We start from the raw sequence: 26,382 nt of genomic DNA on the forward strand, positions 1-26,382 counted from the left end.
TGGCTCTGTTTGTCTATTTCTTTTTCTCCATGCTTAAAGACAGTTGTATTTGTGCAGATGATTCACACATCTTGAATTTTCTCATTTATTTAAATTTAAACTAAATCAAATGGTTTCATGTAACTGTTTAAATCATCACAGATGTTAAGGAAACTACCAACATCAGTTCCTTTTCCGCCCCCAAAATTATGCTTCACCACATGCCAAAACCCAGCAGAGGGCATCCTTCCATTTCAGATGTGCAAACACTGCAGGGAAAAGGCTCTACAATTCTGGCAATGTACTCCATTTGCAACTGTGCACTGGAATCTAAATAAAGGGGCTACTGTAGTAGTAGGGAAATTTGTTACATAAGTTGTTCTGGAGTGTTTATCTCCATTTTGAATTGTAAATTTAGAAGCAATTCCCCTTTCATAAGAAAAAAAAAAGAAAAAAATCTCGTCTCTGGCCTCTCTCCAGATCTGGGGAATTAGCTTCAAATTTCAGAAGCAGCAGGTAGCACCTCTGTGATCCCTCTGCCTCTAGGCATGTGTGTAAATAAAGTGATCACAGAGACAAAGCAATCGAGAAAGAACTCTGCACCCTACCTCCTCTGCTGCACTCTCCCCTATCCCTGAAACCTAAAGACAAATAGCAAGAGAGGCATTTTGCCTGTTACACTGAAAAGTAGGAAGAAGATGAGCCTGGTCGAGAGCAGAGTAGCAGGTGGGGCCCACCTTGTACCTGTGTAAGTAAGCAGTCGCCCACTAAGATTAATTGTGTAGCTTCACAGAACTTAAAATTCCACAATGAAAAACATCTTACATTGTCAGAAGAATTTCCCCCAGGTTACAATGCAAATACCCACAACCCTTATCAGTGATTTTCTCCGCAGTGTGGATGAGTTTATGAGATTTTCTTTCCTTGTGGAAGAATGTCTCAGGAGAGAAGGAGAGAATATGAGGAGACAATATAGCATCATTCCTACATCCATTCAGCATATGTTTTTGAGCACTTTATGCCAAACCCTGTTCTAGGTGCTAAGAACCCACCAGGAAACAAACTAGCAAAGATCACTTTCCTTGAGGTGATGTGTCAGAGTGCAAGGGTCTGGGGAATCGGACAGACCTAACTTTGAGTCCTGGTCCTGCCAATTACCCAGCTATGTGTGTGTGTGTGTACGTGTATATATATATATATATACACACACACATACACACATATATATATACACACACACACTATATACAGTGTATATATCAGTAAAATCCTCAAAATTAGCCTAAGAAAAGTTCTATTATGATTATCATTTTCATTTTACAAATGAGGAAATCAGGCACAGAGTGATTTATAAATTTCCCAGAATCAGAAGTAGCAGAGCAGGAATTTGAAACAATGCTGCCCGACTTCAAAGCTGTCTTGCCTCTTAACCAGTGCACCAGAGAGTTGATTTCTAGGTCCTGAGGACTAGATGAGATGACACATATAAGCTGAGAGTATAGTATAGTACTTTTTAAAATTTATTTATTTATTCATTCATTCATTCATTCTGTCATTTTTATCACTGCCATTGTTATGGGTTTCTGGGACCTCAGGGTATATGTTGAAGTATAAGATAAGAGGCTCAATACTTGAATCAAAATACTTCTAGTTCAGAATCTATCTGTGTCCAGCTCTGGTTAAAAGTAAGATTGCATAACGTCATAGCTACTGAATCATGGCTTCTCTGCATTAACCTTTCCGTAAGATGACAGGCGGCCTCTAACAGCCATGGCTCTAGACAGGATATCAGGACACAAGCTCCCTGTAACAAACAGGAGCATTTCCTGCTCTGGCTTTTTCTAACCTTCCCTGGAAGCTGAAGGTTAAGACCAGATTTGAAATGAAACCAAGATGCAAGGATCCATCTCTGGTTGACAGCCGCTTTTTGTTCTCTGATCAGTGACCTTGTAGTCAGTCCCACCCCCCTCAACTGCTGGTGTCCCTTTGCTCTCTCTCTTTCCAAACTGCACTCTCCAAAGCCCCCCTTCTTGGGCTTCGTACTGATGAAGCTTGTTCATAGATCAGTGGGGGTTAAAGATGCTAACCGTGCTATTCAAAGAGCAAGGAAGCAGTCATGTTTTGTTGCTGCTCTGGGAGTTCTCTGCTCGCCCGTAAGCCCGCATTTGTGTCTCACGTTCTCGCATTACCAAAATCAAGAATCATTTTAAACAAGCAGATTAAAATTCTGGCTCCGGGCCCCATTTCTTATTGATTTCATTTCACGACTGTCCTCTTAGTTTCATTAAGTAGGAAACTGAATGTTTGATAATGGGGTATAGGAGAATTCACAAATGGATATCTCATATATCCCATTTTTCTTGCCTGCACTAAAAAAAAAAAAAAAAAAAGTTTTTATCCCACATGTCAAGCTTCACAATGCAAAACTCAAGTCAACTAAACATTTAAAAACTGTATTTCTATTCAAAAAGGCAATTTCATGCTGATTTCATCTCACCATGACCCTGCAGGGGTGAACACTGTGGCAACACATCATTTAGGATAGAAATAAGTGCTTCAAACCCTTTGGATTGAACTTAAAAAAATAGCTAGTATGCTGGTAGCTATGATGCAAGTTGCCTTGTCATAGCCTTATAGCTTTCTATCAACACTGGTTGGGTTCAATAAAAAAGAAGATTTTCCTTAGCAGATACTCACCCCAAGGTAATGGCCATCGATGAACACGACAGGAAGCGAAGGAGCTTCAGAAACCCGTCGGCATCGTTCATCTAATTCTTTTCCATAGTCACCATTCAGAGCTATGTTTTTCTCTTCAAATTTTACCCGATGGTTTTGGAAGATCTTTCTTACCAGTTCACACCTTTCAAAGGTTGTCCGTACCACACGAAGGCAAGTCGTATAAATCACTACGCGGTCAAATTCTAGTTCAATGGATGGTTGCTGTAGGAAAATATTATAGTGTAAATATTTTGGCATTTGCTTTCTTACATCTCTTTATTTTAAGACAATTAACATTTCAGCCAACGTCTTACACATTAAAGGCCTGCAATAAAAGTTGAATAAGCACCATATTTGTCAATTCTAAGACATGTCTTTATACTTTAGAACATCTGTAATTGCAATAAGGATGACAATCAACATAATTTAAATGACATAATTTAATTGACTGTATTTTTTCTGTTCCCAATGGCGTATCAGATAATGGCATATCTTTTTTTTTTAACATCTTTATTGGGGTACAACTGCTTTACATTTTTGTGTTAGTTGCTGCTGTATAACAAAGTGAATCAGCTATACATATACATATATCCCCATATCCCCTCCGTCTTGCATCTCCCTCCCACCCTCCCTATCCCACCCCTCTAGGTGGTCACAAAGCACTGAGCTGATCTCCCTGTGCTATGCGGCTGCTTCCCACGAGCTATCTATTTTACATTTGGTAGCGTATATATGTCCATGCCACTCTCTCACTTCGTCCCAGCTTACCCTTCCGCCTTCCCGTGTCCTCAAGTCTATTCTCTACGTCTGCATCTTTATTCCTGTCCTGCCCCTAGGTTCTTCAGAACCATTTTCTTTTTTTAGAGTCCATATATATGTGTTAGCATACGGTATTTGTTCTTCTCTTTCTGACTTACTTCATTCTGTATGACAGACTCTAGGTCCATCCACCTCACTACAAATAACTCAATTTCATTTCTTTTTATGGCTGAGTAATATTCCATTGTAATTGGCATATCTTAAAATTGATGATGCCTCACATGGCATGCCATGTGGTGAAATAAGGAATGGTTGAATTATTTTTCTCATGTTTTGTAGACATCATTCAACTACAATAGCTGCCTCTTGTACCCAAAGCAGAACATGGAACAGAATAGACAAAGTTAGCATTTAACCATTTGAAAATTCTTCTACTCATCAACTTACCAAATTTTACAGCTTTTTTGAGCCAAAATTTACTGGGAATAACAAGGTCTATATCATAGGATTGTTCTGAGATTTAAGAGGCATACAATGGGTGCATGAGCTCTGTTGAATGACAGGCTCCCGTGTGCAGTGAGAAGGTTCTGCCGTGAGGAACAGAAGATATAGTGGCTCAGAGAGAGTGCATAGAAACCAATATCAAGGTGGGCAGCAGGTCAAAGCCAGGCATAAAAAGGAAACAAGGAAACAGTACACTGCAATGGAGTGTAAGCAATTGGAGGCTTAGCTTACACTCTCAAAATGGAGGCAAGCAACTCTCAAAACCAAGGTGAAGACTCCTAAAGAGAGAATCTCTTTTTGTCTATGTTTCCTGCTGCATCAGAAATCAGTGACTGCATTCAAACCCTGCCAGCACTGCGAGGGCCTTATCAGCTAGGTCCTGACATCACCAGGGTGACATCACCCTCTTCCTCTTTATTATAGCCTTATTTGAAGGAGACTGAACAGAACCCAACTATATACCGTGAGATCAAGGGATACGTGAGTCTCCACAGTGCTACAGTTGTTGAAAGACAACCACACAACTTATAAACTCCTGTGAAATCAAAACTTTGATTTGAAACCACTCCAGATGGCTAAATACTAGAACCAGAAGGTAAGATACTAAGCTTCACCACTTTGTACTCAAAGAAATCAGACCACTCTGCCAGATGCAAATACAGATAGTTCTAGAAAGATATGAAGTGATGGAAACGGCTATGCAGTGGTCTCCACTTCACCGAGAGACTGGACATTTTTTTTTTCCTAATGGTAAAATGTATTAAAGATGTAAGAATCTTTTCTTTCCTCAATAGAGTGTAGAAGCTAAGTTGAAAACCAGAGGCCTGGAGGGGCCAAGCAGGTGTCATAAATGCTGGAGCAGACCAGGAGTAAATAAGATATTAGTGAGAAGCAGGGAGAGTGTCATTTGAAAGGGAAAAACATAACTCAGCTTCAGGCAAGCTTCAGGAATGTCACTCAGTGTCGTCAGATATGATTATTGTAAATATAAACTTGAAATCTGGATTTTTATAGGAAATTTTCTGCATTCTAAATAGTGGCACCCCATTTAAAAATGTATTGAGACCCCTGGACAAAATATCTGAAGGCTGAATTTGGCCTATATACTGCTAATTTATAACACTGGAAAGGAGAGAGTCCCAGGGAGGTATATCAGATATACCTGGACTCTGTCTCTGGCCATCTCTGTCTTTGGGAAGCTAATGAGCTGTTTAGCCTCAGTTTTCTCATCTGTAAAATGTGATAATAGTGGTGGTAGGTACCTAATAGGTTTGCTGAGAAGATTAAGAAAACAACTAGTGTAGGGCTTAAAACATAGTACTGTGTGCTGAGTTATACACTGCAAAGATATTACACTCCACATTGTGGAATTTTTAAGATTAAGACCACAAGCAAAAATAAATCAATGGAAAATATCAATGTAATTAATGACAAGAAAAGAGGATTATTACTAGGCTTTAGATTAAGAAGCATTGATCTTCAAAAAGAGTAACCAAATGCCCAAGAGCCTCTGGTTCCTCTTCATATTCACAATTATGAACAAGCTGGGAATCAAGGAACTCACTGTAAATGCTGCAGCTTTTGGAAGAGCACCAAACTTCTCTTTTTCCTGATACTATCTGAGTAATTATGCATTGTTCCTCTGGCTGCAAAGACTGCTGTAACTGCATTTGTTTCTACCAAAATGTTCCACTTTTTTCAATAGTACACTTACTTTTGAAATATTTTATAAGAAATACATTTCCCCATGTGAAGAAGTGGGAAAATTTAAGATTGGGCCATTCTGTTCTCACACAGGATTCTCTCTGCTCGTACAACATATGCTTAGTACCACTTTTCTGTGTATCTCTAAGAGACAGACATTTAAAAAACAGTAATAACATGAACCCTTATCAAGTGGCCACGTTAGATGCTGTTCAGTGCAAAGGGTAACAAAAAATATCCCTTTGCCTACTGTTGAGGATGAGCTTTGCCTGGAATCAGTGATTGGATATTAGAATAAACTAGGGAGCTTTAAAAATCCCCAAAGCCCAGGCCAAGCACATACCAGTTATATCAGAATCACCAGAGTGATTTTTTTTTGAAATCTCCTCTGGCAATTCCACTGTGCAACCAAGTTCTAGAGCTAGTTGGATACCAGTTGGAAATGCAGAATCATATGAGCTTCACCCCAGATCTACTGAATCCGAATCTGCACTTTAACAAGTTCTCTGGGAAATCTGGGTGCACATTATATTTTTGAGGAGCCCCGGTGAAGTCACATATAGGCAGCTTGACTTGTTAGAGAAACTGGGTTTATGTCCCTTTAAAATAACTGCTAGTCATTTATACAGTCATTAGAATAATTTGCCAAACATATGCTAGGCACTATATATATAATGGGGAGCAAAAATTATAATTCCTAACGACTTGGAGCTCATAGTTTAAAGTAATAAAAAAACTAAAATGTTACATAAATCAATATAGAATTACAAACTGTTAAGTGATGCAAAGGAAATGCACAAGTTGTTAGAAGAGGCTATGGCAGAAGGGCCTTTTCTGTTTTAGAGGTCGAAAAAGCGTTTTCTGATATTTGAGCTCTGATTTAAAGGATAAGAAAGAGTTACAGGCATTAACTAGGCAGAGCGCATGGGGAAAAAGTCACAGATAACTGCAAAGATGTTGAGATGGAGGAAGATGGCATGTTTGAGACTCTGAAAGAAGGTATTTGCTGAAACACAAAGGAGAATTATAAGAATCCTGAATGATTCTGGACACGCAGGTAGGATCAGTATCATGTTGTATTTTATAGCCACTCTATGGCCTTTAACCTAAGAGCAATGAGAAGTTCCTGAAGGCTTTTAAGGAGGATGGGAGGGGTTTACATATTTTAAAAATAAGTGAAGCAGGGCTTCCCTGGTGGCGCAGTGGTTGAGAGTCCGCCTGCCGATGCAGGGAACGCGGGTTCGTGCCCCGGTCCGGGAAGATCCCACATGCCGCGGAGCGGCTGGGCCCGTGAGCCATGGCCACTGAGTCTGCGCGTCCGGAGCCTGTGCTCCGCAATGGAAGAGGCCACAACAGTGAGAGGCCCACATATCGCAAAATAAATAAATAAATAAATAAATAAGTGAAGCAGGGCCAGTGCAGATAGTTGCACAGGATGTGCACTGCACAAACCTAGAGACTGTCATTATTAGCAAAGAATAAAGGAAGGATGCCTCCAGGGTTGTGTGATTCCACAACTTGAGCAATCGTACTCAGTCTCATTCCCAACTCCCTTGGTCTGAAAACTGAGATTGAATCCAGGGTAAATTCAAGGTAGGAAACATAGTTTATCTAGTAGAATAGGCTATTAAGTAAAATTTTCTAAAAATAATCTCACTGAACAATTTTTTTGATATGATTTGAAAGTGGATCTTTCTAGAGGTAGAAGTGGGTTAAATGATTCCTCAAGGTTGTTTCCAGTTTCATAATATCAGTTTTAAATGATATTGTCTTTAGAAAAAGAAATCCTCTTCTACACTTGCCTCATTTTCTTTCCCTCAACAGATTTGTCAGAGCATTTGGCCAGAAAGCTAAAAATAGCCCCTCAGTGGTTAGCTGTCCCTCTTCTCCCTTCCTGAGAGTTACCATGGGAATAGCGTAATGAAGGATGGAGGCATCTGAGACAGCGCTAAGAAGCCACTGGGATTTGCAGCCCGCTTGTTCTGAGAAAGCCGACCTAGATGTTAATAAAGGCAAGCCGTTTCTTCCTTTCCGTTGATTAAAAAAGCTGACTCTTTGGGGTGCCCCGAAGCCTCACAACAACCTGCAGCAAATGTAGATGTGTTGGTAAGGGACGGAAATTGCTGTGAACAAGACTAAGGAGGGAAGAGATCTGGGGATATATGGATATGTAGAGCTGATTCACTTTGTTGTAAAGCAGAAACTAACACACCATTGTAAAGCAATTATACTCCAATAAAGATGTTTAAAAAAAAAAAAGACTAAGGGGTTACTTTGTAGCCAACGTATGTCCTCAGCTTGCACCTTGTCCGGCAATAGCCACTGTCAACAGTAAGTTCTGTAGTCACCTAGGCATCCAGGGACACTTCTGGAGGCCTCACATCCACTGGAACTGTCAGTGATTCAGGCCAAGGATTAGTCCCTACGGCTCCCCGACAGAGGATCAGCTCTGCGCAGACCCAGCTCCCCGGGCTGGAGCAGATCCAGATCCAGTGGGCTATTTCCACTTGACCCCTTTGACTGTACAGCCTGGTGCCGGTTTGACAAGGCCTCCTGAAATCTGGGCCTCCAGACAATTCCAGGAACTCAGGTCTTAAACAAAACTTTAAAATATAATAAAAAGTGACATTTTTAAATGGCGATGGCAGACATCATGCTAATAACTTTACGTTCACTTAATCCTCCCAATAACTTACATGCTGTAACGGTCTTTATTTATAGATCTAGAAACCTAGGCTCAGACGGGATAAGTGTCCTAGACAAGGTGACAGAGTTAAAGTTACAGCAAAGTTAGAAAATTGGAGCCCAGATACACACCCTTCAAAGTCTGGGGGTTTCTACTGAGTCAAGCAGAACGCTTGAACCACACTCTTGGTTTGATATCGCTGCCCCAGAATCAGGTTGTTGCCAAAACAGACTGATGTAGGCCTAATTCAGTGCCCATGAGATAATACTGGCGATTTAAAGAGGTCTGCCTCTTTACTAAATTATGAGCCCACATTTAACAGTAAGTAACATCACAGGAGGGACACTGTAAATGTTTTCCTGTCTAAAAGGATACCTTTGAAATGGACAAAGTATAGAGAGCTCTTCTCTGCTGTCTGAAGGCAAAGAGGTGAAGTGATTAGCTCAGAGCCATGCAGCATATCAGAAGGCAAACCGGGACTAGACCTATTTCTTGATTATCAGGCATTGGGCCAACCCACTGGCTCCAGGGACCACCATTTTAAACAGAAGACACATGCCTTTGGAAGCAGGGCCGTGGGGCTTGTAAAGGACGGGAATTTTTTCTCTCTCTCTCCCTCTCCATGCTACTCTGTAAACTTCTATAGCCGTATGCATATTCTGGAATGCTTCTTAATATTAAATTTAAATAAATAAATAACCCCCTTGCTTTCAAATCGCCTTTTGAATTCTCATTCTTGCGCTTCACTACTGTGATGTGAAAACCCACTTTATCCACACCAGGCTCCTCTCTTAGCTTATTTCCTGGATCTAATTCCATTCTGACCACACTCCCTATTCAGTTCTGAGGGTACATGGTGATTTTCTAGGCCAGCGGTCCCCAAGCTTTTTGGCACCAAGGACTGGTTTCGTGGAAGACAATTTTTCCACGGACGGGGGCCGGGGGCGTGATGGTTCAGGCGGTGATGCGAGCAATGGGGAGCGGCAGATGCAGCTTCGCTCGCTGGGCTGCCGCTCACCTCCGGCTGTGCGGCCTGGTTCCTAACAGGCCACGGACCGGTACTGGTCGGTGGTCCGGGGGTTGGGGACCCCTGTTCTATGCCGTATTCCCTCCTACACATTGACCACAAAACACCACGGGGAACTTCTCCATGTCCCGCTGTAAGACACAGGTTATAAAAATAATTACAATACCTCCTATTTGTTTCATGACTCCTGCATATACATATGTAGTTCCGGGGCTGCAAAGGGGAACTTTACGTGTGCAATGTTCACTTATCATAAGAGATAAGGATTATTATCCAAATTTTATAGAGGAGGAAACTAAAGCTTGAAGATAAACTTAAGGTGTCTAAATACCTCAGAGGAAAAAGGAGCAGAACCAGAATTTTAACCTGGGTCTGCCTCCTATGTCCTTGCTCGTGCCTTAGGAAGATACTACATAACCCTCTTAAATACAACAAACCGATGGGTCATACCATTCCAGACCTGAGTAGTGAATTGTATACCACAGGGGGACTGTCAAAAGGACTGTCCTAGAAATTCCCATTGCTCATCCCTCCACTTTATTCTAATATCTCTGGTTACATGTCACCCCTCAGACAGACCTTCCCTCATCACCCCATGTAAAACAGACCCTCTATCCTCCAACCCAGTTCTTTTCTTTAGGATACCTAGTACTGCTGGACATTATTATGTACGTTGATTGGTTTACTGTCTATCTCCAAAAATAAAATATAACCTAAATAAAGCAGGAATTCGTTTTGTACACAAGAACCTAGAATATTACCTGATACATAGTAGATGCTCAGGAAATACCTCCTGACCTCTTCTCCATACATTTAATTAAAACTTGGTTTGAATCTGCCTCTTAGTAACAGAGTAATCTTGGACCAGTTACTTAACCTCTTTAAGTTGCAATTTTCTAATTGTAAAATAGACATCAATGCCTATTTCATGGGAATTTGTGAGGATTAAATAATTTAATGAATAGAAAAACCCTTAACATGAAGCCTGATGCATAATAAACACTCAACAAATGCCATTTCTTTATTATTAATATCATTAGTACAAAATGTTTTGGACACACACCAGCAGCACTATCACCACTATGATTATAACCAACAAGTCCAAATTCACACCTCAGAAGTCTGAATGTGGCAAAGTTTAATTTCAGAATTACACGATGATGAAAAAATAAATCTCTTTAATGACTTAACTTACCACTTACATTTGTTTGGATGCGCCATCAATTCTGAGAGTGAAAACAATAGAGGAGACCATGCATATAAGATGTAATAAAAATCCCTCTTTGTCTAAGTTCAGCTGCCCCCTGGGTGGCATGAAAGAAACACATGAGTAACAATCTCTGCATGCAAAGATTTCTGTAGAGAGCATTCTGTTTTCATAATGCTCTAAGATTATGGAGTTCATTTTATATCATTCATTATAGTTCATTTCCTTTCATGCTTCAGAAATTATCTATTTGTCCAAATCAATTACTGAGTTGGCCTAGACATGAATTGAAAAGTCAATGAACCTAATGAATCCTCCAGACCAAAGAAATACATTTTTCCAGAAAGTTAAACTGAAACAATACTGACTTTACAGCACATCAGACTTAATTGGAAATGAAGGTGTTCCCCACCTCATGAAGACCTTAGAAAGGGGTCGCAGTTCTCTCAATTCTGCGTTACTCAAGCACAGGGAGGTTTCACTTGAACATCAAAATTTTTGTCTTCTCTTTAAAAAGCAGAAAACTTGACAACACTAGTTTTATTGCATTCCTCTGCAAAAGTAATACCTGGAGCTTGACAGCAATAACTCCCTTTAGATGACACATGTCTTCTGTTGCCACATTTAATATCATTCCTTTATATCTAGACAACATCTCTCATTAACATTGTCTGCATTGCCCCTTTAGATCTGAGTTAGTGATGTCATATCTAGTCCATATGCACACTTTATATGGGAAGAAATTGAGACTCACAGTTTCAGTATTTGAATCAAACTTTTTTAGGAAGCAACATGTTGCAGTGGAAAGAAAATCCATCTGGAGCCATGACTTTGGCACTTAGGAGTTGCATAAATTTGGAAAAATCAGTTTACTTTTCTGGGACTAGTTTTTCTCTCTCTCTTATGAGTGTAGCTATAATCTAGCCCATAAGGGAGTTGTAGGATCACAGGTAAAATGCACCTGAAGACATTGTAAATTATAAAACTTTACAAACACACCAGCCATCATTATCCCCCAAAGTCACACAGCTGGGAGAAGAGGAACTAGGATCTCATGGAAACCATCTTCCTCCCAAACAAAAGCATCTCTCTTCCAATATGAATAATTTGGTTTCTATAGAAATTGTCACAAACACGATTTATTGGCATTTGCAATTCTACTTATCTCTGCGGATAACACTAATATTGAAGTGAACAACAAAATCATCATTTCAGGAGCATCCAATCCCAAAGTGATGTGCTTGCCACAGCGAAAAACCAGGCAGCAAATGAATCAGAAACATCCTACAAATGGAGGCATTGAAAAAACATATTTTCCCTCTCATCCTATGAAAGATTCAAGTTGCAAAACCAGAAGAAACTGGACTAAAATGTTGAACAACAGCATCAGAATAATAAGTGCTTAGTTCTGCCTTGATCATTTTCATAACACCTTTCATCTTTTTACTTTATACAAACCCTTGTGCTTTCTTAAAGGGAAAGGTGCCCTTTATCTTCCACTCTCCCAAATATACACATATGATGAATAAAAATCAAACAATAAAAGATTAAAATCTTTCCGGATTTTCTACATCAAAGAAAATGCCTGAATAATTAGCTAAATGTAGTCAATCCCTTTTAGTGGGTTAGGAAGTGATAAGAGTCTACTTTGGATTTTGAAATACCTGCATCTCGTCTCAGCTTGATGCTTTCACAAATTCCGGTGTTATGAAGAGAAGTGATCTCAGTCTCTGTGGAACTCCCAGAGCAGACTGAGAGTCTATTTCAAAGGCAGAGGACACTCAGAGGTTGAGAAAAGTGGACCCAGCCTCAGGCAAATCCCTCATTCCTGCCTCCTCCTCAGGTTTCCAGGTTTAAGCCTTGATGTCCCTCTGACTCTTCTGAATGTCAGTCTCAACCTCTGCTAAGTATGCTCCACTCCAGATTCTAAACACAGTATTTAGGGGAAGAAACTGCCGGACAGCACTGATGGGTAGCTTGGAAGTTGGCACATGAAGCTGATACATGTATTTTATGAGCATCAAGTCCTTTAATTCTGAAGGAAATAGGTACTATCATTATCTTAGCTTTTCAGATGAGGAAACAGAGGAGTAGGTGACAAGCCTATAGAGAGACAGAGAGATACACAGATAGATAGACAGACAAATAGAGATAGATTAATTTTAAGGTCATGGATCACAGGTTTAGGAGCTAAAGGACTTCAGGTTACACAATCTTAAAACAGACAAGAAACTTGGAGATCATCTAGCCCAACTTGAACAAATGTATGACAGTGTCAAGAGTACACTCAAACCTCTGGTAATTGGACTAGTGCGCTTATTGACTTCCTATAAACACACAATGAGGGTAAGGCAGGCATGAAACACATTGTTCTTTCAAGACCTCGATACAGTCACTTGTGAGCAGCACTCTTCTCCAAGTTGCTGCTGAAGAAATGGAAAGATTATAAAAAGGAGTAAGTGCATTAAAGAAAGATTTGCCTGAACTTTAATCAATCTAGTGTGTCTCATCTCTCTTTTCTACTCCTTCCTACCACTCTCCTTGCAATATGCCTTGCATATGTCAAACAAGCCTAAGAAATTGCTCTGAAAACCAGACACGAAGCATGATCAAATGAGGGAGGTACTTTGTGTTACATGAAAAGGAAAACAGAAATGAAAATGCTTGAAATTTCTGCATAAAGCCAGAGGTTGAATTTGTCTGTGTGCTCCACAAAGGAATCTAGCTAAGTCTTTCAGTTCCACTTCAAAGAGCACAAACGAATAATGGTAAGATTTCAAAAGCAAGAAAACGTTGCCTTCCCATCTCTCCTCAGATTTCCCCAGATTAGGTTGCTTTAATAAAAGGAACTAAATTGTGAGGCACATGAAACCTACAGAAGCAGATGTGAAGAATAATACTCAAAACCATAAAAAACGTATTTTTTCAAGTACATACTGTACTGTTTGGGATGATCAATGTAATTTTGTAAAGGAAGTTTAACACTTCATATTGATTGCATATTCAAATACGAAATAAATGCAGGTGTTTTGTTTTGTTTTGTTTTGCGGTACGCGGGCCTCTCACTGCTGTGGCCTCTCGCGTTACGGAGCACAGGCTCCGGTCGCGCAGGCTCAGCGGCCATGGCTCACGGGCCCAGCCGCTTCGCGGCATGTGGGATCTTCCCGGACCGGGGCACAAACCCGTGTCCCCTGCAACGGCAGGCGGACTCTCAACCACTGCGCCACCAGGGAAGCCCAATGCAGGTGTTTTTAAACAAGACTGATCACAGTATTATCAGAAGGAAGAAAACAAAAATATTTCTGGAAATGTTCTTCACCAGACACTGCTGGCTTTGACACCAGAACTCCTTACTGGAGCTGATGACTAGATTTTGGAGATTCAGTCATTAGGAAAGAGATCTGCTTAAATTACTGAAGGAAATAATAAGTCTCATTAGGTGGAAGATTTTATCATCAACAATTTTATTCATAATTCAATCAACACTGGAAGCAGAAAAAATATTCATTGATGATTTTCATGCTACAGGCTTTATAGCAGATGAATGCATTTATTATCACTATAATCCTCACAATATGCAATGCAATAGATATTATTATTCCATTTTCACTGACAAAGTAAGTGAGTCACAGGGAGATTGCAAACTTGTTCAAAGCACAAAATCACAAAAATCTTTTCCCACTGACATATATAACATCCTTCTCTCCTAGACTTCCTCTTATATATCTGGTTATCCCTTCTCCATGTTCAGCTAGGGTCTCTCTTTCCCTAAGAATTCTGGCTCTCATGGGCTCTCAGCTTGGTCTACCTCCTTCTCTCTGGATGAGCTCATCCAAAATTTCAATAGTTAACTGAAGGCTGTGAACTCCCAAGGGTATATCCTCAGCTCAGATTGCACTCCAGCATTCCAGATTGAAGGTCCAGTTATCAATGTAACATCTCCACCTGGAGAAACACACCCTCTCTACCTTGCATTGAGGATGCCTGAAGCTAACTTCATCATTGCCACTAAACCTATTCAACCAGCTGCTGAAAATCTGGGGAGGTCCTGATTTCTCCAGCGCTTTCCCTCACCACCCCCTGTGTTCTATAAATCAAGTATCAATTCTTTCTTTTTATGTTTCAAGCCTGTCTCCTTCCCTCTGTTCCCACTCCTACAGTTTTAACTCAGGACCCCATTATTCTCGCCTGGATTACAACAGCCTCTTAACTTGTCTCCATGCCTCTAAAGTAGGCCCTTTCTATCCATTCTCCAGAATGCATAGAAGAATCTGATCATGTCATTTCTTGACATAAAATAATAATAAACGACTGCTTCCCATAGCTTTCAGGATAAGGTCAAAATACTCACCTATAAAGCCCTCTGTGATGTGGCTCTTATCTTCCCCCTGGCATTCTTTCCCATGGCACACCTTGCCCTGTACCGATTATCTGACTAATGTTTATAAGTTTCAACTATGTGCCAAATTCTCCAACACACCAAAACACGCCATGTTCTTTAGTACCCATGACGTTCGTTCTCTTATGTAGTCCTTGTGCCTGGAACACTTTCCTCCATTGCTTCCTCTTCCTTCTCAACCAACACAAGTCAGGTCAAGCCGCATCTCTCTAGGGAGCCTCTCCCACTCCTCCCTCCAACGGGCTGGGTGCTGCCCAACTTCTGCATCCCATCATGCACTCTGCACCACCCCTTCCTCCTTTACCATGAGACTATGAAGTTGCTGGGATCAGTGTTTCTGTTATTTTACATCCTTTACACTTAATAGAGTGTCTATTAAGAGGCACTAAGCACATGTTTGTTGAATGAAGAACAAACCAAAATTTGAACTTAAGGCCGTCAGATCCTAAAGCTTATGCACTTCCTGCTATAATAACACAATACAGCATGATACAGGGGAAAATTAAGAAAAGAAAATGGATGCTTTTCAGCTAAAATAGGCAAATCAATAAAACCTCGCTAGAATATCATCAAACTGATTGCAACTTAGGGGAACACTTACAGTGTATATTTTTTCTATCTCATTAACAAATTTTTGAATAATAATGACTAATTTGTTCTTAGCAAAATGCCCAAAGGGAAAATGCAGGTTGTTGCTGTTGCTTGGCCATTCAGTAGGTGTAGATAAGTCTGGCTAGAATGATTTAATAATGGTTGTCTCTGATTAAATTGAAACTACATTGCCAGGCCAAGAGCTGCAAGCTGAGAGTTGCACAGCAGCCAACAGGATGCATTCAAAGAAATCACCAAAGGCCTCTTTCACTTGTCCTCATTTTATCGTTTTTAACGACATATGGAAGAGAAAAACACCAAAAGACTAGCACTTACAATTAAAATGAAATAATGTAGTTTTATTCAAGTTAATGATGATTCTGTGAAGTGGTACTCCAAAATATATATTTGTGAAGCAATAACCATCTTTAAAATAAAATAGAGAGCATCATTATGCTCCAGTAAGATGTGGTTAAATGCCTGTGCAGATGTTAGCCGTCGTGCCTGAGGAAAGCCTAGCCTGTTGGTCTTTCATCAACATCCACGTCTACCTGGTAGCACCTACTGGAATGGTAATCTAAGAAACAACCACCCTTTGAAGAGACCAATTTACAGTCCCCAACCTGCATTCCACTGTCACATCCTCAGCCAGCCCTGGGAGAGAGAGAGCATCTTTCTCTCTGGTTCCCAAGCTCTAAGAATCTAAGTAGAGAAGGTGACAAACATGGTTCCCATCGCCCCCAAATGTGGAGAAGAAAGGAAGAAAGAAGCAGAGATGAAAGAAAGATTCTTGACAGTATTTCCACCTTTCTTTCCATCTCCGTCCCTGAAATGGCTATGGATTACTACATGAGTCAACAAATAAATTCCTCTTTCTGAGTTTTTTGTTTGAGTTGGTCATGTTTCTGCTGTGATCGAAGATACTGTTATAGCACCCCAGATTTCAGCAGATTCCATAAACTTTAGTGATTACATCCTTGCTCTCCAGAAATAAAAGCCCTTCCAGAAACAATCTTTTGTAGAGAAAACCAGCCTTTTTAGCAGTTTCCACGTGCGTGGGACATAGCCCATTTCTACACTCATATATCACCTAGGCTTGGACAGAATGAGGGACTGAAGACCTCAGGAATGCTTGGCCCATCTCCTTCCTCTTGACTTCATGGTTTCAAGAATTCCGAATTTGGAGATACAACACCTAAGTTGTGACTCCCATCTGTGCTAGTCTGTGTTAAAATGACCTATAACAGATTGAGTCCCACATTTGTAAAACAGGTAAAACCCTCTTGCATCTACGTCACCCAGCTCTTGTGAGGATCAAAAAAAATGCACAGCATTACTATACTTTTTACAACTATACATAAGTAACTGCTCTTAATTACTGATATTTCCCAAGGCTAAGTCTTGAACCTTTGATATCTTTTCTATAAACTCCTTCCCTTGAAGGACTAACCTATTTGCCTTCACTACCACCTTCCTGCTCCTGGCTCCCAAGTCAATACTTCTTTTCCTTTCCACTCATCTGAGCTAGACTAATGAACATTTCCTTTTTTAAATCCTGACATAACCTTAAGCTCAGCAAGTCTAAAATCTGACTTTTCCCCAAATCCATGCTCTCTCTGATCTTCCCTCTCTGGCTTTTGTCTGTCCATCTTCTAATGGGTCCTGAAGTCTCCATCCTTCCTTTCTATTGATCAGATCCAAACATAAACCAGTTTCTGTTGGGCCATTTACCGAGTGTGTACCTTTTCCATTTATTGCAGCAAATTCAACTTCTGATAGACTGAAGTATCAGAATGCTTTTAATGCCCAGCCTGCAAGCCTCTTCAGAACTATTTCTGTTTACAAGCTCCAAGAATAGGAGACCCGCCTATATCCCCACAGTGTTTGGGTCCACAGACCCTACAACACACACCTGTGACTCTCTAACTGCTAGTTTTCTTTTGGCTGGAAGTTCTAAGGCATTCACCATCACCTGGGTGCAGCTCTCAGCCAGTGATTAATGGGAGTTGGAGGATGAATATCTCAGATTCCCTGCCCCTCTGAAGTGTGTTCAGTATTGTAGGATTGAGCTCTAGTTGTCTATAGCAGTAACTCCTCAATATCACCCTGTATTTTCTTCCTGCCATCTCTGTCTCTCCTACTGGGGCTTCCTGAGATCATTTCCCAAATACATTACATACATTCAAATCCTTGCCTGGGGAACCCAATCTAAAACAAATAGTCATCCTTGATGGGAAAATTCCCCTCTCCCCAAATGCATTTTTATTCTATTTTCATCTCCTAGATTTCAAAGCAATGTTATCTTAGGTCTCCAAGCTTTCCAAAGGTCTTAGTAAAATCATTCTTTTTCTGTTTACTTGCAGCCCTTTCTTCTACCCTGAATCCAGGCATTTAAACCATCTTTTGCTATTACTATGTTTCACCTATATTTATCTGTCACTCCCAAGTAACAGGTAAAGAATCTGAGGGAAGGAATTGAATATTAAACATCTTCTGTTTCCCCCCAAATGCCTATATATATAGGGATCAGTTTTGCATGCAGAAATGAGAGCTGTACTAAAAAACATAGTAGATGCTCAATAAGCATGAGTTGAATTAATTAATGAATGGAGAATAACTCCAGGAGAAATGGAGAGAAGAAAATCATTGAAAACAAATATGTTATTTTGAGATTGGTTCTTCTGATGGAATATTTAAAATAGACCTCAAAATAATGAAGATCATATATGACAAATCCACAGCTAACACCACACCCAATGATGAAAGGCTTTCAGCTTAGATCAGGAAAAAGACAAGGATGCCCACTCTCACAACTTCTATTCAAGATAGTACTGGAAGTCCTAGCCAGAGCAATTTGGCCTCCCCTCCCCCCCCCCCCCAAAAATCAAGGCATTTGAATCCAAAAGGAAATAGCAAAATTGTCTCTGTTTGCAGGTGACATGATCTTACATATAGAAAGCCCAAAGACTCCATCAGAATTGTTAGAACTGATACATAAATTCAGTAAAGCTGCAGGATACAAAATAAACATACAAAAATCAGCTGTGTTTCTATACAATAACAACTATCCACAAAAGAAATTAAGAAAAAAAATCCCATTTATAATAGCATCAAAAAGAATAAAATAAATAACTTTAACCAAGGAGGGGAACGACCTGTACACTAAAAATTATAAAACATAGATGAAAGAAATTTTAAAAGACACAAATAAATGGAAAGATATCCCATGTTCATGGATTGGAAGAATTAATATTGTTAAAATATCCATACTACCCTTATCTTACACAATGCACAAAAATCAACTCAAAATTGATTAAATATTTAATTGGAAGACTGGAAATCATAAAACTTCTAGAAGAAACCATAAGGGAAAAGTTCCTTAACATTGGTCTTGGCAGTCATTTTTTGGATCTGACACCAAAAGTACAGGCAACAAAAGCAAAAATAAATAACTAGGACTACATCAAACCAAAAAGAATCTGCAGAGCAAAGGAAACAGTCAACAAATCAAAAGGCAACCTATAGAATGGGGGAAAATATTTGCAAACCATATGTCCAATAAAGGGTTAATATCCAAAATACTTAAGGAAATCTTATAACTCAATAACAAAAAACAAATAATCCAACTTTAAAATGGGCAGAGAACCTGAATAGATATTTTTCCTAACATTAGCCAACAAGTATATGAAAAGATGCTCAACGTCACTAATCATCAAGAAATACAAATCAAAACCACAATAAGGTACCACCTCACATCTGTTAGGATATCAATGACCAAAGAGATAAGGGATAACAAGTATTGGCATGCATGTAGAGAAAAAGGAACCCTTGTACAACCTTGCACACTGTTGGTGGGAATGTAATTGGTACAGCCACTATGGAAAACAGTATGGAGGTTCCTCCAAAAAACAAAATATAATACTACCGTATGATCCAGCAATCCCACTTCTGGCTATAAATCCAAAAGAAGTGAAGCCACTATCTCAAAGAGATATATGCAGTTCCATGTTCACTGCAGCATTATTCAAAATAGCTAAGTTATGGAAACAATCAAGTGTCATTGACAAACGGATAAAGATAATGCGATTATATATATATATATGATATATATATATATAATTCACCCGGTGAAAAAGAAGGAAACTATGCCAATTGTGACAATATGGATGAAAATGAAGGGTATTATGCTAAGTGAAAGACAGAGAAAGACAAATACTGTATGGTATCACTTACACGTGGAATCTAAAAAAAATCTCAAACTCATAGAAACAGAAAATCACACGGTGGTTGACAGGGGCTGGGGGGGTGGAGAAAATGGGGAGATATTTATCAAAAGGTACAAACTTTCATTTATAAGATGAATAAGTTCTGAGGCTCTAATGCACAGCCTGGTGGCTATAGTTAATAATATTGCATTGTATGCTTGAAATTTGCTAAGAGAGTGGGTCTTAAGCATTCTTAACAACAGCAACAACAACAAAGTAACTATGTGAGGTGATGGATGTGCTAATTAACTTGATTGTGGTAATGATTTCACAATGTATACAAATATCAAATTGTCACATTTTACACTTCAAATACATACAGCTTCATTTCTTAATTATAGTTCAGTAAAGCTGGAAAAAAATCTTTAACCACAATTGTAGCTATAACCCCAATTAAAGAACAATTGGCTAGAAGTTTCAGCACCAAAAATGATCTTCAACTAACAAAGCATGAGAAATAATATGCAATTTTACAAAACAATACAAATGAACTATGTCTAACATTGATTTTGAATACTAAAATTGCCCAGCACAATACACTGAAGCATTAGGATGTAACAGAAAAATTTATATTATCTCTTAGTCAAGCAACTGTTCCCCAAAAGTTAAACAAAAACAAAAACAAAGCAGAATCACAAAATCTGGGAATGGTGACTTTCAAAAGCATACATTGGGTATACCAGCTCAATTGTCCATTTATTTAAAAGTATTTAAAGTGCATCTGCTATATGCCAAGCACTGTTCTGGGAACTGGTGATGCAGTGGTGAATAAAACAGACCAAAAAATAATTTCTGTCCCCAGGGAGATAACATTCTAGTGGACACTTTGAGCATTTTAACCCATAATTGCCCAAAGTTGGGCTCAAAAAAACTCAGAACAAGGGGAACATCAAAATAAGTTTAACTCCCTACTAGAACTAATTGCACTTTTTTTGAACTTATGAAAACCTAGAATAGAGTGCTGCCATGCTGAATTGCTCTTTCCTCAGGAGCAGCAGTACGGCAGCTAGAAGAATTAAAAAATATCAAGAATGTATCTTCAAGAAGATGTGGTACATATATGCAATGGAATACTACTCAGCCATAAAAAGGAAGGAAATAATGCCATTTGCAGCAACATGGATGCAACTGGAGATTATCATACTAAGTGAAGTAAGTCAGAAAGAGAAAGACAAATTCCACATGATACTACTTATATGTGTAATCTAAAATATGACACAAATGAACCTATCTAGGAAGCAGAAACAGACTCAGACATAGAGAACAGACTTGTCGTTGCCAAGGGGGAGGGAGTTGGGGGAGGGATGGAGTGGGAGTTTGGGATTAGCAGATGCAAACTATTATACGGAGAATGGATAAACAACAAGGTCCTATTGTATAGCACAGGGAACTATATTCAATACCCTGTGATAAACCGTAACAGAAAAGAATATGAAAAATTACATATATACATATATATATGTAAAACTGAATCACTTTGCTGTACAGCAGAAATTAACACAACACTGTAAATCAACTATACTTCAATAAAATAAATAAATGTTAAAAAAGTGTATCTTCAGGTGGAAAGAGAGAAAGTTGGAACCCATTTAAAAGAAACCTTTTCTCTCAAGGAGATTTGAAATGTTAGATGAAAGCAGTTTATCCTATGGCAGTATGGAATGAAGAAATTAATGAGTCAGAGTGAGCTGAACTCCCACCCAGAGGTATTCTATATAGAAGTTCTTGCTTGTCTACTTTCAGAAGTGTGTAACTCAGCTTCAGCGTCTGATCTTTGGAGGTGATGAAAATGAGGGGATCAAATGAATCAGCTGTCTCTTAGTACAACCCTTCCTCCTCCACTTTTTGCCTCTATCAAAGCAAGTGCTTTCTCTTCTCTCTATCTTGCCCTTCTTCTCCACCTCATTAAACCCCCTTCAAAGATGGTGGAAGGGCACAAGTCCAGATGATTCCATTTCATTTGTAACTGTGAAGAAGGAAATTGACTGTAAATTTTTTACGTGAATGGATTCAGCATATTTTTTTGCAGACAGTTATATCTGAGAGTGCCATCCTGAGAATGTTTTATGGAAATTGCTGAAATAAATTACAACAATAAGCAAATTGCTGGAAAAAAATAATAGGGGATTGCAATTGGCAAAATTTGGTTAATTGGTCTGCTGAGATTCTTTTTTTTTAACATCTTTATTGGAGTATAATTGCTTTACAAGGGTGTGTTAGTTTCTGCTTTATAACAAAGTGAATCAGCTATACATATTCATATATCCCCATATCTCCTCCCTCTTGCGTCTCCCTCCCACCCTCTCCATCCCACCCTTCCAGGTGGTCACAAAGCACTGAGCTGATCTCTCCATGCTGATCTCCCTGTGCAGCTGCTTCCCACTAGCTATCTACTTGACACTTGGTAGTGTATATATGTCCATGCCACTCTCTCACTTTGTCCCAGCTTACCTTTCCCCCTCCCCATGTCCTCAAGTCCATTCTCTACGTCTGCATCTCTACTCTGGTTCTGCCCCTACGTTCTTCAGAACCACTTTTTTTTTTTTTTAGATTCCATATATATGTGTTAGCATACGGTATCTGTTTTTCTCTTTCTGACTCACCTCACTCTGTATGACAGACTCTAGGTCCATCCACCTCACTACAAATAACTCAGTTTCATTTCTTTTTATGGCTGAGTAATATTCCATTGTATATATGTGCCACATATTTTTTATCCATTCATCTGTCATAGGACACTTAGGTTGCTTCCATGTCCTGGCTATTGTAAATAGAGCTGCAATGAACACTGTGGTACATGACTCTTTTTAAATTATGGTTTTCTCAAGGTATATGCCCAGTAGTGGGATTGCTGGGTCATATGGTAATTCTATTTTTAGTTTTTTAAGGAACCTCCATATTGTTCTCCATAGTGGTTGCTATCAATTTACATTCCCACCAACAGTGCAAGAGGGTTCCCTTTTCTCCACACCCTCTCCAGCATTTATTGTTTATAGATTTTTTGATGATGGCCATTCTGATTGGTGTGAGGTGATACCTCATTGTAGTTCTGATTTGCATTTCTCTAATGGTTAGTGATGTTGAGCATCCTTTAATGTGTTTGTTGGCAATCTGTATATCTTCTCTGGAGAAATGTCTATTTAGGTCTTTTGCCCATTTTTGGATTGGGTTGTTTTTTTCATATTGAGCTGCATGAGCTGCTTGTAAATTTTGAAAATTAATCCTTTGTCAGTTGCTTCATTTGCAAAATATTTTCTCCCCTTCTGAGGGTTGTCTTTTCATCTTGTTTATGGTTTCCTTTGCTGTGCAAAAGCTTTGAAGTTTCATTACGTCCCATTTGTTTATTTTTGTTTTTATTTCCATTTCTCTAGGAGGTGGGTCAAAAAGGATCTTGCTGTGATTTATGTCATAGAGTGTTCTGCCTATGTTTTCCTCTAAGAGTTTTATAGTGTCTGGAGATTTATCCTTAAAATGAACCTCTAATTAGGGTGCTGATACACTTTGTAAAATGACTTTTTATTTGCTTCTAGGATTGAATTATTCCAAGGTTTTTCCATTCTTTGAGTAAAACAAAAGTGAGGCTTCATTTATGGATCTATAGTTTTCACATTCTGCTTCCATTAGCAATTTGCCCTTACTAACGCCCTCCCAAATTCCTCACTCACCCTTTCACATCCGTCTAATTTTCTTCCTCCTTCCAAAACATGTAATATTGGCCCTAGTTAAAGGGGCATCCAACCTAAATACAGGATTTCTATCTGCTTGCCATATAAAAACTTAGTGTTTGTATATATACTCAGACATCTTAACTTGCTTTTAGAAAGAGCTCACAAAGTTTTCTCTTTCACTGGGGATAGTCAGAGCAAATGCATCCAATACTGCATAAGAAACCATAAACTACAAACAAATTGTAGAAAGCACCAAAGGGTTTCTGCTAACAAATGCATATTTTTTACAGGGCCACAGTGGAACTTAGATCCTTCAATAAAACAGGCAGTATCTTGTGAAGCATGTCAATTGTTAGACTTTCCTGACCTCCATACCTGAAAAAGCACCCTGCCTCTGCTCCCACTTGTTACCCCATCCCTCGTTCTCAATCTCCTCACCTTCTGGAGATTTCTTTTTATAGCATTTGTCACTACCTGAAGGTGCATTGTGTATTTATATAGTTATGTATTTGCTTGATCATAACCTGCCTTTCCAAGTAGATTGTAAGTTCCAGGAAGGCAAGAATTTGTATTGTCCCTGCTGTACACCCAGCTCCTAGAAACATACCTGGCACATATCAGGTGTTCCATTTATTTCTGTTAAGTAAAAGAAAGAAGGAAAACTCAAAAGGACGGAAGGAAATAGTGGTTAGGAACATTGGTCTTGGAGTTAGAAGGTCCTGAATTGCAACACAGCTTCATTGCTTCTTTTGTTGCTGTTTTTGTTGTATTGGTTGTCTTTTTATTCCAGCTTTATTAAGGTATAATTGACGAAAAACAAAACTGTATGATATCTAAGGTGTACAACATGATGATTTGATCTGTGTATACACTGTGAAAGAATGTCCCTCATTGAGTTAATTAACACATTCCATCACCTCACATATTTACCTTTTTTTTAGTGAGAACATTTAAGTTTATGTATCCGTTCATCCATGGATGGACACTTAGATTGTTTCTATACCATGGCTATTGAGAATAATGCTGCATTGAACATGGGAGTACAGATATCTCTTTGAGATACTGATTTTGTTTCCTTTGGATATGTTCTCAGAAGTGGAATTGCTGTATCATATGGTAGTTCTATTTTTAAATTCTTGAGGAAAATATTCTGTTCTCCATAGTGCCTGTACCAGTTCATTGATTCTTACATGTACGAACTTGGGCAGATTATGTAAGTTCTCTGAGCATCTGTTTCCTTATATATAAAATGGAATTGACTTTACCTCTCCCACAGAGTTGTTTTAAGGATTAAATGTGATAATATAGGTAAAATCATCAATCCATCAATTATTATTCCTGGTTCATTACATGTGTATCTGCACACACACACACACATGTTTAATATATAACTCTTACCTTCACATAAATATTTCTAAAAGCATGACAACTATGTAGAAGCACGTCAGTATCTAATGAGTGCTTGATGAATCTGAAAGTGAGTTATAGGACCTGGTCCATGTATCTAAGGCCTTCCATAAATTAGGGTCCCTCTCAGGAATCAGATCCTCTCCCTTTGTTATAACATCCTGCTCTCTATTGCTTTTTGTATTTTCGATCATCTAGGGAATTGCTTGTCAACTTTAGTATCACAGTCAGTTGTGCAATTTGTGGCAGGTAATTTATTACTGATAATAGCTTTGTTATTTATAAGTGATTTACCTTTTAATATAGAATAGAGTGAGTTCAAGGTTATCCTCATAATAACGTCATGCTCACATACTAGCATTCTGAAATGTTTTCCTTAGTGAGAGAGGATGTGTGAGTGAATAAAGGTACCATATCAGAGGCTGTACATCACCTTCCCTGTTGCACATGGAACAACGCTTGGTAAGTGAGCAATATCTATTATTTATGTCTCAGAAGAAAATAAAAATGTTGGAGCACCTTTGGAGATTTTGATGGAATTGGTATTTGTGGGAATACTGTGTATGTGCATTGCCTAGACTCGTGACAGGTGGAGGCGTAGAAGCGTGGGGAGAAGCTAGAAAGAGAAGGTATTAAATTGGTAATTTGCATGTTGCCCAAACACATTTTTAAGCCAAATCACAAGTATGCTATTTGTATAGCTGCGAGTAAAAGAAAATTTCTATACACAAAAAGCGAAGATCAAGGTAAATATTTGGCTAAATAGTCCTCTTTCTTTTTAATTGACAAAGTTACCTACTCTATTAGGAGAGATATTTTGTTTGCATGTATATTAGGATATTGAGAGGACTGAGCCAATTCTTATTGCCTCTGGAATGGGCTACTCAGATTGTAAGCTGAGAACATAGAGCATAAATTACCTAATAATGGGGGATCGACAGTTCTCCATGGGCTTATTAAGAAACAAATAAACTCTGCTATCCTCCAACTACCTCCCCACCCCACTTTCACCCCTCTACCTTATATCAGCAGAAGATAAAAGGGAGCAGAGAATCGTTGGAGGAGGTAGCTGTTAGCCTGCTCTTTAGAGGACCCCATTCTCACCCTCCTACAGCCATGCCCACTTCTGCAAGGTGAGGTGCAAAGGGAACTGCCTGTCTGAAGCCTGAACCCTCTTCTAGGTCATGCTCCGAGTAATCTAGAATTCTTTCTCCAAATGGTCCTAAGCCTGTTTTCAGATCTTACACAGACTTCTTTCCTGGGCCCATTCTCCTGAGGAACAAAACCCCTGTGCCCAAGAAGTAGCCATGGGGCGGCTGTTTGCAGCAGGTGACAGGAGGTAAAACAGAGCTTGAATTTGTTGACTGCAGTGACTACACACAGGTGTACAAGGCCACTATCAGTGTGAGATCCAGGAAAGATAAGGAGAGTATGCCTTGGGCCATGGGTGGGGAGGGGGGCAAGGACG

At 39.2% G+C, this 26,382-nt stretch overlaps 1 protein-coding gene across 3 annotated transcripts in view; it reads right to left on the reverse strand.

Annotated features, from left to right (window-relative positions):
* The window catches only part of GRXCR1 (glutaredoxin and cysteine rich domain containing 1), a gene marked incomplete at its 5' end in the record, with an annotated part of 283,593 nt that overhangs the window by 54,521 nt on the left and 202,690 nt on the right, over positions 1 to 26,382 (reverse strand). For 2 of the 3 annotated variants that reach the window (XR_014296687.1, XR_014296688.1), the window contains one exon: positions 2,830 to 2,919. Coding sequence is in view for 1 of the 3 variants with exons in the window: in XM_082653740.1 (XP_082509866.1) it covers positions 2,677 to 2,919 (243 nt within the window). Of the gene's footprint in view, positions 1 to 2,676; positions 2,920 to 26,382 lie in introns of all 3 variants that reach the window. The other variant, XM_082653740.1, reaches the window with a different exon arrangement.

The sequence above is a fragment of the Grampus griseus genome (assembly GCF_964374135.1).
Source record: "Grampus griseus genome assembly, chromosome: 4".
Lineage (NCBI taxonomy): Eukaryota > Metazoa > Chordata > Mammalia > Artiodactyla > Delphinidae > Grampus > Grampus griseus.